We start from the raw sequence: 15,285 nt of genomic DNA on the forward strand, positions 1-15,285 counted from the left end.
ATATGGACATATTTTCTATGACAGAATTTATTGACGCACGGTTTGACAGTTCTGCTGTAAAACAATTTCATTACAACAAGAGGGAGCATATTTTACGAAATAATTCTTGATGTTATGATATATTACTAACAAATTCATAAAAAACATTATTTTACTTATTATATACAGAACAACGTCTGTCGGGTCAACTAGTGTAAAATAAAAACATTAATATGATGGAAATATATTATGTTTCAATTTAAATCTTCCATTTATTCACAAGACAGTTTATTAGCTACATAATGATCTATCTTGTAATACAGGTATTATATGATGTACCTGTACTGATCGGTCAACAGTTTTTCATTTTTGTCAAAGTACAATGACAATAGAGTTTTAGTTAGAACACGACTTAGGTATTTCGGAAGTCTGTAAAAACCAACTCTGCTGTTAAGCTTATTGTTATGGTATGCCGTTTGCAAGTTACTTACTGCATTTACTTATATTTGTTTTTAATGGTAGGGATCGGGTTTCCTGTTTTACATCTCCGATTTTTGGTCAGGCTGGGAATGCAGCTGAACCATAATATATTGTTGCTTAATTTTAAAGACTATTTGGTAGACTCTCAATCTCAAGTCAAGTCAACTCCAGATTTAAATGAACGGTTGAATGATCAGTGGGATCATTAGTAAGAAGAAATGAATTTGCAAGTTTTAATCATTATGTCGTCATAACACATTTTGTCGAGAGTATGACGCCTATTTAATTATTAATTTACTTACTTTAATTAAAACCGTTATATTTTATTACAAACAATTAAATATTAATTCAGACATTCATCTCACTCACAGTTCTTCAGGCATTCTGACATTATTCCCGTCCATTCATCCCCGAACAAGTCACACTCAGAGTGTCGCATTCAGAAGAGCGTTGAGCGTGGTGAGGGTGCGGGTTATAGGTGCCTGTGCATGCGCTACTGTGCGCCTCTGCGGAACCGCGAACAATTCATGCCTACTGTTACGAAGGTTTTTGTTCGGAACAAAAAATCGATACAGCTTATCACTTAACTCGGGAGCATCGATCTTGCCATGAAAATCTTTTCAGATGAAATCTAGCGCTGGTAGAAGTCCGTAATATGCAAGTGTGGTTTACAACAACGATTTAGAGTATTTTTTGGTGAAATATGATAAATGTATACACATTTTCCGAAAATTGTCAAAATCGCGCCGATCTGAGGCAAACTGTGCAATCAGAGTTTTCCGGGACGGAAAGGTTTTAAAATGCTTTGTGCTGCGCGTTTCATACTAAATACAATTTTTACTTAGGCAATCCCGCCTCTTATTAAGAACGTAGTATTTATATTCTCTTTGTCGTTGAATTGTTTTGAGAGCAAGTTTTCATGAACGTAGTGCAAAGGCCAAAGAGTATAATAATATTTAGTAGTGTCTAAATTCTCTCTGGCTTTATTTTAAGAACATACCAAATCCCAATATAAATATCTTAATCACAGAGTATCATAATTCTCTTATCAGTCTTCCAGTTACCAAGCATTTAAACTATTGTTACATGATAAATTCTTAAAGTTTAAATGCTTGCAAGGTTTGTTAACTCGTTGCCGTTTGGGCTATCACAGCGAATAACTAAATATTACTTTCAGGGTAAGTGACTTACTTATTTACATTGCAAATCAACAGATATTAAGTATCGATTAAAACATTAATGACTCTATTTATATATATATTACAGCTTTAGTTTGGAACCAACGCACAACACACAGTTCTCCCGAGTTTTTTGAATATCAAAACATGAACGTGAAAATTCTCCCGGCCTTAAAAGACAATTACATGTACCTGATTGTTGATAAGGCGACTAAGGAGGCTGCTATAGTTGACCCTGTAGAACCTAAAACAGTTCTGAAGGCTGTTCAAGATGAGTGTGTTAATCTTACTACAGTTCTAACGACTCATCATCATTGGTATGGTAAATTTTTTATTATATTAATGACACTTTTTATTTGATTTGGTGGCAGAGATTTCTCAGAAAGATCTATTACAAGAATACAGACACTTGTATAGGGAATGTCTCACAACTTCCGTAGCAGATAGCCCTTATAAAAAAGAGAATTGTTTCAATGTAATTACTAATTTTCTTAGTATGTGTTTATTTGACATTGATACTTGTTTTGGTAGCTAACACGCGTGAGTCGAGTGTTATTACAGTTTATAATTACATTTTCTCACAGTGCCTATTAATAACTTGTGATAGCAGTTTTTATTATCTTATTGGTGGTGGAGTATTTTTACTAGTAAGTATTTATTAACAATTTAACATAGATATCTAATTGCGTGCTTACTAACTTAGACTTACTACCAACTTATCCATTATGGACATAACCCCCCCAGAACCTCTGGATCCTCCGGATATTCCATTACCTGGATCGAAACGTCGTTTACAGGACAGCGCAACACATAACGCAAATGCAGTCTCTAAAAAGACAATTATTGATACCGATATGGCTTCTGCATCCATACAGAATATATATAATCACCCAACTTTAGTTGTGGGGATTAAAGAATACACCTCATTAGATAAAGGTCCATTTATTATTCATGTTTCCCGCACTGAAGAAGATCCCTCTTCGGGTTTAACAATAAGACCTATAAAATTTGGCCAACTTTTACACAGACATAAAGTTGCCAATATATGCCCGGATGGTATTCAAAAAGTTGGTAGGAATAAAATAGCAGTAATCTTCAAATCAGCTTCAGATGCCAACAAATTTTTAGATAACCCACTTTTAACTGCAAACAAATATGAAGCAAATATACCTAATTATAATATTACAAAGATGGGTATTGTCCGCCAGGTTCCGGTGGACTTATCCATGAATGAGTTTGTCGAGTCAGTGGATCTTCCCACAGGTTGTGGAAAGATTTTAAAAGCTCGCAGACTCAATAGAAAAGTTATTGAGGATAATAAAGTTTCTTGGATCCCAACCCAAACTATAGTTATTACTTTCCAAGGACAATCACTCCCTACCAGAATATTCCTATTTCATAACTCCCTTCCAGTAGAAACTTACCTTTTCCCCACCATTCAATGTCAGAACTGCAGCAGATTTGGACACATTAAATCTACATGCAGATCCAACTCAAGGTGTTATAAATGTGCCCAATCCCACTCTGGTGACTCATGTAATATACTAGAAAAAGATGCAAATTGTATTAATTGTTCTGGACAACATTTTTCCACCAACAAAGGTTGTCCTGAACATGGTAGGCAAAGAACAATTAAAATAATAATGTCGCAAGAGAACATCTCTTATGTAGAGGCAGCAAAGTGTTGCCCAAAATCTACAAGGCCATTCACAGAAATTCTAAGTAATCCTTCCTCATCCCATAATGCTCCTACAACCCACACGAGCCAGACTAGTATTCCTTCTGCTCCAACTACCTCATATAGGAAAACTGTTACTTCTCTTCCACACTCTAGAGCCCCATTAGGCAAGTCCTATGATAAAGCTGCTCATCAGGCCATTATTGCTGAGGTACCTTCAGTGTTCCCCAATGGCTCAGCATTAATGCATCAGTCTATTCCCTCCTCTACAGTACAGAATGAAAACCTCCTGGAGGTTCTCCTTTCACTCATTCTAAGTCTCATATCAAGTAACACTCTTAACATACCGTCCAACGTTGCCCATAAACTATCTCACATCTTATCCTTTTGTAACAATCATGGCCCCAGTGACCATCCTTCAATGGAACACCAGAAGCCTACGTCCTAGGAAACCAAGCCTTATTCATCTTATAAATAAATACCTTCCCTCTGCCATCGCCATATCTGAGACATGGCTGGCCCCTGGATCACACTTCAGGGTCCCGGGCTATGCATGCCTCAGGGATGATCGAGCAGATGGTATTGGTGCAGGCTGTGCCTTATTTATAAGACGCACCCTTCCCTTTTCCCCAATAATCCTTCCAAACCAACATCCTGGTATAAATATTGTTGCTGCAAAAGTTTTGAACATCTCCATGGTCTCTATATACATCCCTCAACCTCATTCAACTATGATTGCAGACATCCTCCATTTAATCTCGTCTATTCCCTCTCCTATGATTCTAATGGGAGATTTTAATGCACATCACATGTCTTGGGGCTCTAGCACTACTGATTATTTTTCTCTTTCCCTTCTTGATATTTTTGATGAATGTAATCTCTGCATAATAAATGATGGCTCTCCAACCCGCAGGGTTGCTCCTTCTCAAAATCCAAAAAGTGCAGTTGACCTGACCCTATGTTCTCCTTGTCTCGCTTCTCTTATTTCTTGGAACATCCTTCAAAATTCCAACGGCAGTGATCACTATCCTATTATCATTTCATTACCTGATAAAGTAATCCCTGCTCAAAATTTTTCCCCTTCTCTCAAATACAGATTAACAAATGCTAATTGGCAGCAATTTTCCATTTGCCTTGATGAAAAAATTTTAAGCTTTCCCAATCCTAACCATTCAAATGCTGTTGAAAATTATAATAAATTAGCAGAGGCCATGATATTTAGTGCTGACCAAAATTTTCCCATTAAAAAACCATCCAATAGTAAAATTTCAACTCCTTGGTGGGATTCAGATTGCACCAAGGCTGCTAAGGATAGAAAATTAGCCGAAAAAACATATAATAGGAGCATGACTCTGACCAACTTCATTAATTATAAAAAAGCTGCTGCCAAGGCCACTAATTTATTTGCCAAAAAGAAAAAACAAGGTTGGATCAATTTTTGCCAGAGCTTATCTCCCTGTACTCCATCTACAATTGTATGGAAACAAGTTAAAAAATTTAGGGGTTCTTACAATCCTTCGGAGCATGACTCAAGTGTAGATCCATCTGTATGGCTTGAATCCTTTGCAGATAGGTTGTCACCCCCTTCAGTTCCTAATGAAGACTATCTCCCTTCACCTCCAATCCCTCTCTCATCAACTCATAGTTTAGACTCCCCTTTCTCTTTTTCAGAACTCCTTCTGGCATTGGATGGCTTAGTTGACACTTCTCCCGGGGCCGATGGCATCCCCTATTCTTTCCTTAAACAATCTTCAATCAGATCCCAAGAATATTATCTCAAAATTATCAATAACTTATTTGATGTCGGTGCCATACCTCCATCTTGGAAAAATCAAGTGATCATTCCTATACTCAAACCAGGTCAGAGTCCATCTAAAGCCACCAGTTATAGACCTATTGCCCTATCATCTGCTCTTGCAAAATTATGTGAACATATGATCAAACATCGACTTGAGTGGTTTGTTGAATACAATAACCTCATTTCCGATTCCCAGTTTGGATTCAGAAAGGCGAAGAGCTCATTAGATAGCTTGGGTATCCTTACCACTGATATAAGTTTAGCCCTTTTCCAAAAAGAACCTCTTTTGGCAGTTTTTCTAGATATAGAATCCGCATATGATAACGTGTCTCTTCCTCTGCTCAGGAGCAAACTCATTCAGCTGAGTATTCCAGCGAAGTTAACTCGATTCATATGCAATATGCTAATGGAGCGAACAATTACCATTAAAGGCCCATCCTCATACCTACCTCCTAAAACAGTTTGGAAAGGTTTACCTCAAGGTTCTGTTCTCAGTCCTTTACTATACAATCTGTATACCTCTGATATTTCTAGCTCAGTTACCCCCTTTTGCCAAATCTTGCAATATGCAGATGATATTGTTCTATATACTTCTGATAAGTCTATACAGGCTTCTTCTAATCGTTTGAGTCATGCTCTAGAATATCTCTCATCATACCTCTTGAAACATGGGTTAACACTATCACCTTCCAAAAGTAGGGTAGTTTTATTCACCAACAAAAGACGTCTCCCTGTAATCAAAGTCAAAATTTACAATATTGAAGTTCCTTTTGTCGATAATGTTAAGTTCTTGGGTGTATGGTTGGATCAAAAATTGACAGGTGTAAAGCACTTTAACTACATCTCCCAAAAGTGTGAAAAAAATATTAATATCCTTCGCTCATTATCTGGCGTTTGGTGGGGGGCTCACCCCTTCACCCAAAGATTGCTATACAATGCCATAATTCGTAGCCACATGGATTATGGCACGTTACTTTTGATTCCAGGCAATAAGGCAGGTTTAGATAAGTTAGACAAATTACAGGCAAAATGTTTGCGCATTATATTAGGAGCTATGAAATCTAGTCCTATTAATGCTATGCAGGTTGAGTGTGTAGAACCTCCCCTCTCGCTTCGTCGACAGTTCCTCGCTAATAAACTGTTTTTTAAATTTGCGGAATTCCGGGATCACCCTTTGCTGCATAAATTAGAACAATTAGTTGGCCTATACAACAATAACCAAATTTCTCAAGATAAGAGATCATGTCTTGCCCATAGTTACCTATTGTACTCTCAACTTCCTAACCCCTTTTTTCAACTTTCGAAATTACCGCTATTCTCAATGCCTTTTAATGCACTCACCTTCCAACCCTTAATAATTTTAGATCTGGGCATTAATAAGTTCACCATAGAAGCTAACAAAACTTTTTCTCATGTTATGCATTCAGATTTCCAAAATTGGCATAAGATTTTCACTGATGCTTCTAAAATACACATGAGCCCAGTTGGTGTTGCAGTATGGATCCCCTCCACAAGAATTGTATTAAGTTATAGCTGCCCAACTGTCACTTCGGTATTCACAGGGGAAGCAATTGCTATACTTGAAGCTATTTTATTTATTAAGTCCCATGGCCTAAACAATTCTATTATATTATCAGACTCCAAAAGCTGCCTTCAATCCATCCTCTCAAATCCATTTCGCTCAAAAAGTAGGTTTCCAATTATACTTAAGATAAGAGAAAACTTGAAAGAGTGCTATGATCTCAACATCAACATAGTTCTAGCATGGATACCAGGCCATGCAGGTATAATCGGCAATGAAAATGCTGATGCTTGTGCCAGGTCAGCTGCTCATACAGGTTCCCAACAACATTCTCAAATCTTCTCTCATGACTTGTGCTCCACTTTGAAAATAAATATGTTTGAGAGGTGGTCATACATCTGGCAGGTTTTCAAAACTGCTAAAGGCGTCTTTTATGGTGATATACAACCTGTAATCCCATTAAAACCGTGGTTCTCGAAATTTAGATTCCCCAATAAATCAATAATATCAACAGTTTGCCGGTTACGCTTAAACCACTCTTGCACTCCAGTATTCCTAGCCAAATTAAGAATTAGAGACCATTCTCTATGTGAATGTGGACTTGATGAGGGAAATGTAGACCATTTATTCTTTAATTGCCCTTTAATGAAGTCTTCCTTGTACAATTTTATACCTCCTGAAATCCCCCGCCCCACCTCCATGAAATGCCTCCTCACCTTTGTTTTCACTCCTTTTGTAAATACTTTATGTAAATATATTAAACAGAATAATATTAAGTTATAACTAACACAATAAATGTTTTATATAAGTAATATTATCAGTGTTTGTCCATTATAATCTAACAGCATGTATATTTGTTTCAGGTATAATAAGAAAATAAATCTGTTTTGATTCTGGGCACCGGTCATTACTATAATCACTTATAAAATCGTTTACACCGATCAAATGACACACTCTAAGCTTGTTGGTCTACTGAAACGTGACATTGGCGAGTTGTGGTGCCCCTTCCACAGAAGCCACTAGAAAGAATAGAATAGAATAGACATTGATACTTTTAAAGTTTGGATCTCATCAGGGCTAAAGCTACCTATATTCTTTCAGGGTGGGCTAGTCCATTTTATACTTGGCATTGCCCATAGCCATTTCATTCAAAGTGTGTTTAAGAGTATGATTTTATTTATACAAATATAATTTGTACCCAAATATGTGAATGATGTGGATTCTAACCCTTGACTGTCCCGTTACATTCCAGCACTCTCACCTAGTAAATCCCGATAACCTGTGTCAACCTAAAATTTTTATACAAATTAAATTTGTAAACCTAGTGAGGGATATCTAAATGATATTTGTATCCCAATCTAATTTTTAAAAATATAATTTCTGAAATTGCCATATATACAATTTAGGTAAATTAGAAAGAGGTCTTGCTGACTGAGTTTCCTATATGTCATTGATTCTACGAATTTGAGCTATGAATAACGATCTATCAAAAGGTGTAATAATACAGATGTGTTTTCATTTCCAAAATTAATGGCAATTTCAGAAATCAACTTGGCGAAGAATATTGATAATGATCACTTAAGTTTAAAAAATTAAATGCTGCAGTTTTAGTTTAAAAACAAGGCCAGAGATTCCTTTGAGACATTTTTGCTGTTACCCATACTTTTGGATTTTGGCCTGTATATTGAGCCATGATTTATACATTTATACTTTAAGTGTGGTGGCATACAATTATCCTAATTCAGTTTCAATTTGCTGACAGATTTTTTTTTATAAGAGACTCCTTTGAATCTTTTTTACTGTTACTCATAGTTTTGGATTTTGGCCATTCATGTCCACTTGAAAAATACATCCTGTATTGAACCATGATTTAAGGGTACATACCATTTCCTAATTCAGTATAAATTTGCTGACTGAGTTTTTTTTATCAGTTTCAATCATTTGTCATATATGATATCTATATTTGTATCGGTATCAGCAATCACAGTAGGAAAATCATCACAAACATGACCACATCCACAACTAAATTCACTGAACCAAGATGAGACTGATGAGATTCTCATAGCTATGAGAAGAGGCTTCAACATATGTGATATATATCTCTGTAAACTTGACCACATAAGCCACAGATAATTTTGCTGCCCAAGTGAAGGGGGGAAAAATGAGAGCTTGAATATGTTCTTGAGTTAATTGCATTGTACTGCTGCAATTCCTCACTAAAAATCAGAACAATATTGCAATCTAAATACAAGTCACAATCACACAAACTAAAAGTAACCTACTCAATGGTGTTCCATTTTCAAAAATCATCCAAAAATTTCAAAATTTGTTATGAGTAATGACTAATGATGGTAATCATATGCTATGGCAAGAAAAAGAAGGCCTTTATCTGCCTCTGGTTTCGAGTTGTTCTATGTATGTGACAATAACAAGTAAATAATAGCTGTTTTGGTATAATTTTTTTTATAAAAATAGACACAGTATTTATGATTACCAGAAGTTAATGTTTTGTTTAAATTAATATAAGAATATTATAATATCAACACACTATCACACAACAAGTTATCTTGCCCCAAACTAGGCAGAGTGTGAACTATGGGCGCAAGACAACAATATATTTAATACAGTATACTTACTTAAACATATATAAATACATATAAACATCCATGACTCAGAGACAAACATACATATACAATATAATATAAATGTTGGCACCTACTAGGATTTGAACCCGCAACCTCTAGCTCAGTAGGCAGAGTCACTAACCACTGGGCTGTACAGGTCATCAGTCAAAATTTGATAAACATTGGCTTTACATGTTTTGATAATATTGCAGGGATCATGCAGGTGGTAATGAGGATCTTGTGAAAATGATACCAAATCTAAAAGTATATGGTGGTGAAGATAGAATTGGAGCACTCACAGATAAAGTGCAGCACAATACTAAATTACAAGTTGGCAATTTGAATGTCCAGTGTCTTTTCACACCATGCCACACATCTGGTCATATTTGTTACTTAGTGACTGCTCCAGAGGAGGATAGTGACCCAGTTGTTTTTACTGGTAACTTTAACTTATTATTTTCATTTATGACGAAGAAAGAACCTTTGTTTTTAAAGGTGAGATGTCACTACAGCTGTTGATGTCACAATTGTTGACTTGCTGGTGATAACTCATAATTGGATCATAAAAAGATGTTGCACGGTCACTTTCTTATATCATCATTTTTCGTTTGGCTGGGACATCACAATGTATACAAATAATGGTTTATTAACTAATTTTAGAGTAAAATTATTAAATCTAAATGAACTCTCGTTTTTATAATAGGTGTAGGCGTAACTTTCGCGAGAGCTAAAGAATTCGATAGGTACTTAACGGCGTAAAGGCACTTTGATCTGGACATAGTTGTTTTTGAAACATGTTGTTTACAAAAGCATGTTTTCTTTTTTGTAGTTACTACTGCACTGTTCGAAAATATTCTTACATAAATAGAAGCACCCTTGGTTTGTTGATCCATGCACGGTGATTCCTCTGCTGTTGCAAGAGAATGTGGGTGGCGGTTATCACCTAACACCAAGTGAACCGTACGCTCCATTTCCATATAAAAATTATTGCGGAAATATACTGAGTGCTTTCCAGACCTGTTAGTCCAGAAGTATAAGAATAAAATTAAATATCCTCAGAAAGTTTTTTTAGATTAGAGGTAGCAAATAATCATGTTTAGGCATAGGTTTTTCTGTATATAAATACACTTTCATGAGAAATACAGGGCACGAAACACAGCTAGGCTATGACTAAAACACCCAAGTTGTGACTCAGCCATAGATGTGCTTATGACTTAGGGCTATATATCACCGGTCACATAAGCTACCAAACTAGACACCATAGTCATGACGGGTCTGAGCTGGTGACGCCACCTAATTGCACGGACACCAGGTGATTAACTCCATATAGTGCTGTGTCTTGGTGAAATATATCCCTTAGGCTATGTATTTTTTACGAGAATATTGCATAACATTTGTTTTATGCTGAAGCTTGTTTTAATACACCCATTATAAATAATAATAGTAATAATACTTTTATAATACTTAAGTTTCTAATGTTTCTCTTTTAAGGTGATACTCTATTTTTGGGTGGTTGTGGTAGATTTTTTGAAGGCACAGCTGAAGAAATGCACAAAGCACTAATTGATATACTTGGAAATCTTCCTGACAACACAAAGGTGTTCTGTGGTCATGAATATACACTTCAAAATTTAAAATTTGCATCGCATGTTGAACCTGATAATGAACACGTGAAAAACAAAATATCTTGGTCTCAGAAAAAGCGGCAAAGTGGAATGCCCACAGTAAGTATATATTTTTTTAATTTAATATGTTGATATGATAGATATTACTTATTTTTATAATAAATTTATCAACATTCTTAGTTTCTTCAAGGTTGGAGGTTCGTTCCTAAAACAATACTCAAGAAGCATACCCAGCAGCAAATACCACCTTTCAGGTCTTCTATATCTCTTTCAACCATTGACGTACAATAAACACATATACTCTCAATCTCAAAAATTGTCTGAAGCAAAACTTTGCCTACGCGTCATCGTATTAGGCAGAGTTTCGTTCAGTTGTGTTTTGACCGCGCTTTGAATACAACGCTACGCAATGAAAAAGTGTTCAGTGATAAGTTGTCCAAATAAAAGTATGGAGTGTCCTATTTCAAGCGCCCCTTTAAATCAACAAAATTATGTAACTAACTTGATATTTTTAATGATTTTGCCAGATAATTAATTACATTTCAATTGCAAAACAAAATACATCGATGTCGAAATGTTGTAGAACCACAATCAATCAGCTTCTTAAATAGAATTTAAATGTCACTGCCACAAAATAAGGTGTCAATTTGAAACTCATAAAAGGCATGTATTTTCTCAAAAAAGTTTTTTTATGTCACTTCTAACACTACCACCGCTTCGTAAACAAATAGCGCTCTGAGAGAGAAGAAGGTGCGCAAGAAACTCTTAAGTACTAATTAATGTTTTAATGTAATCTGTTTGTTGCCTGTTTTAATACTAAAAGTTAATATGTCTACACAACGCCACTCGAACATTTTGGACAATTGTGATTCTAGTTGTTTATACTACCTCAATGCTGTTAAAGTATAACCCCTTTATTCATAATGGTCCGCTAACTTTAAACAACCGCTAAGGAGTGTTTCTTCTCATTCTGACTTAAGTCAATAGAAGAAGACAGAGTGCGAATTAGCAATGCTTTAGGTTATCAGACTATTATGAATAAGGGGGTAAAACACTACAAACAAAGTGTACCGAAAATGGAGCCCATTATTATTCATTTAGAATTATTGAATGCTGTAAACTTGAATCTTTTCTTGGGTTGTAGGTATGATAATTAGCCAATACTTTAGATTTAGATTAGATTAGATACAAGTGCTGACCCGGCAAACTCTGTTATGCCATATAAGTTCAGTACACCGGGCCCGCTCCTTGTATGAATAAAAAGAGTAAAAAAAAAATGGTTCCGGATAAGATAATAACAAAAATTATATACTACAACTTTCTCCGATACACGCTCCATCTTATGGTATAAGATCTTAGATCATTTATACGTCTAGATAAATTAAGACAGCTGTGAAAACGTCAACAAAAACATTGAGTTGAGAATTTACCTCTATTTTGAGCAATGCATGCACACTAAGTACTATCACAAAGTGTCATACAAAAAGTGAGTGTAAAACATACCTTGTCACGCACTCTACAGTTATAAACCTAGCAATTTTTTTTCTGTCGTCTTACAGCAAGAGACTATCTAGACGTATATATATTTAATTTATTCATATTTAAGGTATAAGTATTATTCTTATCAGTTAATTAGTTTTTCGCAGTATAACCGAAGAATAAAAAGGTATAACTCTCCATCTATTAGTATAAAACTTTTAATTAACTGTTTTTTTTACTTTTACAGGTGCCATCTACAATAATTGAAGAGAAACTTTACAATCCATTCATGAGAGTAACTGAGCCGTCAGTTATGAAATATGTGAATAAAACTGACCCTATAGAAACAATGAAGGCTATTCGTTTGGAGAAAGATAACTTTAAAGGCTGAATGCTTACATTCGTAATTTAAAATTTGTTGTTTCTATTCATGGAACTTTGGGAATAGCTAATGGAAATTTTTGTTTATTTATCTTTATTATAATTTTATTAAATATTTAATAGTTTGTAAAGAATTGTATTTTATTAATACCTTAAAATAGGAACAGAAAAAGACTAATAATATTAACACTACCAAATAACATACATAAACCAACATACTAGAAATAATACAGAATTCATATTTTTACAAATGTCAAATGCTCTAATATGATTTACGAAAGGGCTATCTTACAAAATTTTACTATACTATAAAACTGCTATAACACTGTAGTATTGAAATTATTCATTCTAATGACTTAGTGTAATAACCAGTGGGAGGCTCCTTTGCACAGGATGAGGCTAGATTATGGGTACCATTACGGCGTCTATTTCTGCCGTGAAGCAGAAGGTAATGTGTAAACATTATTGTGTTTCAGTCTGAAGGGCGCCGTTGCAAGTGAAATTGCTAAGTAAATATTTAAAGATTTTATGTTATAGTAATATTGTTAGATATTTTTATCATCGGAATCCGAATAATAAAATTATTAAAATAATTTGTCAAATTATTCCTTCTACCCAGAACGTATAAGAAAGCTATTGAAACAAACTATAAGACCATGTAAAATAAACTATCTTGTAAACAAAATGAGGGTACAGAACTTGGTCAGGGCGTATTGTGCCGTACGGCACTTTCGATTTTGGTGTATATGAAAATCTTGTGCAAAAGGGCACTTCCCGATTGTGGAAGGTCTGGTTCTCGGCACGCCATATTTGTTTACTATTTATGACAAGAAATATTTTTTTTTGGTTCTGTTCGTCGGGGTTGGGTCAAAAGCCCATACAGCCATAAGTCTTCAATTTTATTTTTCTATTCTTCACGTTACACAGCTTGTTCAAAGTCAAGCTAAGTATTTATATAATCTTCATCTTCAAACATAAATAGTACAATTTCCCATAAAAGTAGTATTTCGTGTTTTTCATGTTTCATTTTCTTAATGACAAGAAAGCAAAAATCGGAAATGTATTTCGAGATCTTTTTTTTTTGGAGTTTATGGCCTGGTATCTTATGTCGAGATCAAAAATGTAAACAATGGTGCTGCCTACTAAAAATAGTAACCTTTTCCATTGTGCGTGTTGAAATATACTAAAATATCATTTAAAATTATAAGTGTGGTCTAAATACATAAAAATAAATATTGCACAATGTTTTCTCTTTGTAATAGCATAAAATACATCCAAAAATTAAATGTAAATTTATTGTGCAAACACTGGCGATATGAGACGCTCTAAACATTTGGCTCGTCTACACAAAAAAATGTAAATAATGTTACAAAAAATCTTGGCTGAAGTGACAGGTATGACTGGTCGCCATATTCTTTTGTTCATTCGGTTTCTGACATCCATCGTGTTAGAATATGCTCTTCTAGGTTTCCTGTTGTAGTTGTTAGGTTTAGGTTTGTTGTAAAGTAATTTTTTATGGGAGTTTACGCTTTAAGAATCGATTTTCAAATAAGGCGCTCGGTATGAGAAAAATATGGAGAGTAAAATCTACTCATCAAATCCGATCGTAACGTTTTTCTCATTTAAATAAAAACAGACTTTGTCTGCTTACTAAGGCAACAAAAAAAGTTGTTAAAAGTTACCATTACAACTTATAAGTTGTTGTAAGTTATAAAAATCTATATATTTTTTTAATTAATATGCTTTTATTAGCTTCTGCTGTATGTCTGTTTGTAACCGACTCCATTGGACGTTTAGCACCTGTTCAAAGACAATCGTTCTTGAGGAGTAAACTCCAGTTGTGCGTCTGAGCTGACGCACACACTTTATTTTTTATTTCGTTGTAGTCACAACAAAACGAATCATGGATACAGATGGACACCGCTGAAAAAGTGACAACGCACTCCAATTTATGTGTCTGAAAAGGTTATAGGTAGGTTAAAGGTTAATGAATGCCTATAAGAATGTCAACCAAAATCGGCCTAAACATCAGTATTGGTCGTTAAATGCGCAAAGAAGACCGCAGATATTATTATATACATATTGTAGGTAACTTTGCAGTGACAGCAAGCAAAAGTATTAATTGAAAATAAAATCACTGAAGAATTAAAACACCTCATAAAACCGGCCCTAAAAACCATATTCCAGACAAAGAGGATGAATATAATTTTTCTTTTACGAAGTACATAGTAACGTTAATGTTAGCTACTGTTGCACTCTAAGTCATTTGATGGGTAATTAAAATATTAATAATTATTTAAGATTGTTAAGCTGTAAACTCCGACCCTGATCTGCCTTATTTTTCAAAAAAAATGGTGGTGAAAGGGCATACTCCCAAAGTTATAAACCAATTCGGTATTAGTAAAAATAGAAAATCTATTTATCAAAAGTGTGGACATGTTGGCTGCGGAAAATACAAATTATTATAAGAGTTCCAATTCCGATTTGTCGTCATCAAGCTCTTCAGACCCCGAATCAATATATCCCCGAGTAATATGGAAA

The 15,285-nt window shown here is 34.8% G+C and overlaps 1 protein-coding gene and 1 long non-coding RNA gene across 2 annotated transcripts; one reads left to right on the top strand and one right to left on the bottom strand.

Annotated features, from left to right (window-relative positions):
- Positions 1–1,419: 1,419 nt before the first annotated feature.
- Positions 1,420–12,878, top strand: LOC126978620 (hydroxyacylglutathione hydrolase, mitochondrial). The gene is made up of 5 exons (XM_050827599.1): positions 1,420–1,637; positions 1,726–1,954; positions 9,472–9,698; positions 10,751–10,983; positions 12,611–12,878. The coding sequence occupies exons 1-5, from the start codon at positions 1,568–1,570 to the stop codon at positions 12,752–12,754; spliced, it is 903 nt and encodes a 300-aa protein (XP_050683556.1). The 5' UTR covers positions 1,420–1,567; the 3' UTR covers positions 12,755–12,878.
- LOC126978625 (uncharacterized) lies at positions 4,702–5,227 on the bottom strand. Its single transcript, XR_007732649.1, has 2 exons — positions 5,131–5,227; positions 4,702–5,054 (listed from the first exon to the last, which is right to left on the bottom strand). It is a non-coding gene; the product is annotated as an uncharacterized LOC126978625 (long non-coding RNA).
- Positions 12,879–15,285: the final 2,407 nt, after the last annotated feature.

The sequence above is a fragment of the Leptidea sinapis genome, chromosome Z (assembly GCF_905404315.1).
Source record: "Leptidea sinapis chromosome Z, ilLepSina1.1, whole genome shotgun sequence".
Classification (NCBI taxonomy): Eukaryota; Metazoa; Arthropoda; class Insecta; order Lepidoptera; family Pieridae; genus Leptidea; species Leptidea sinapis.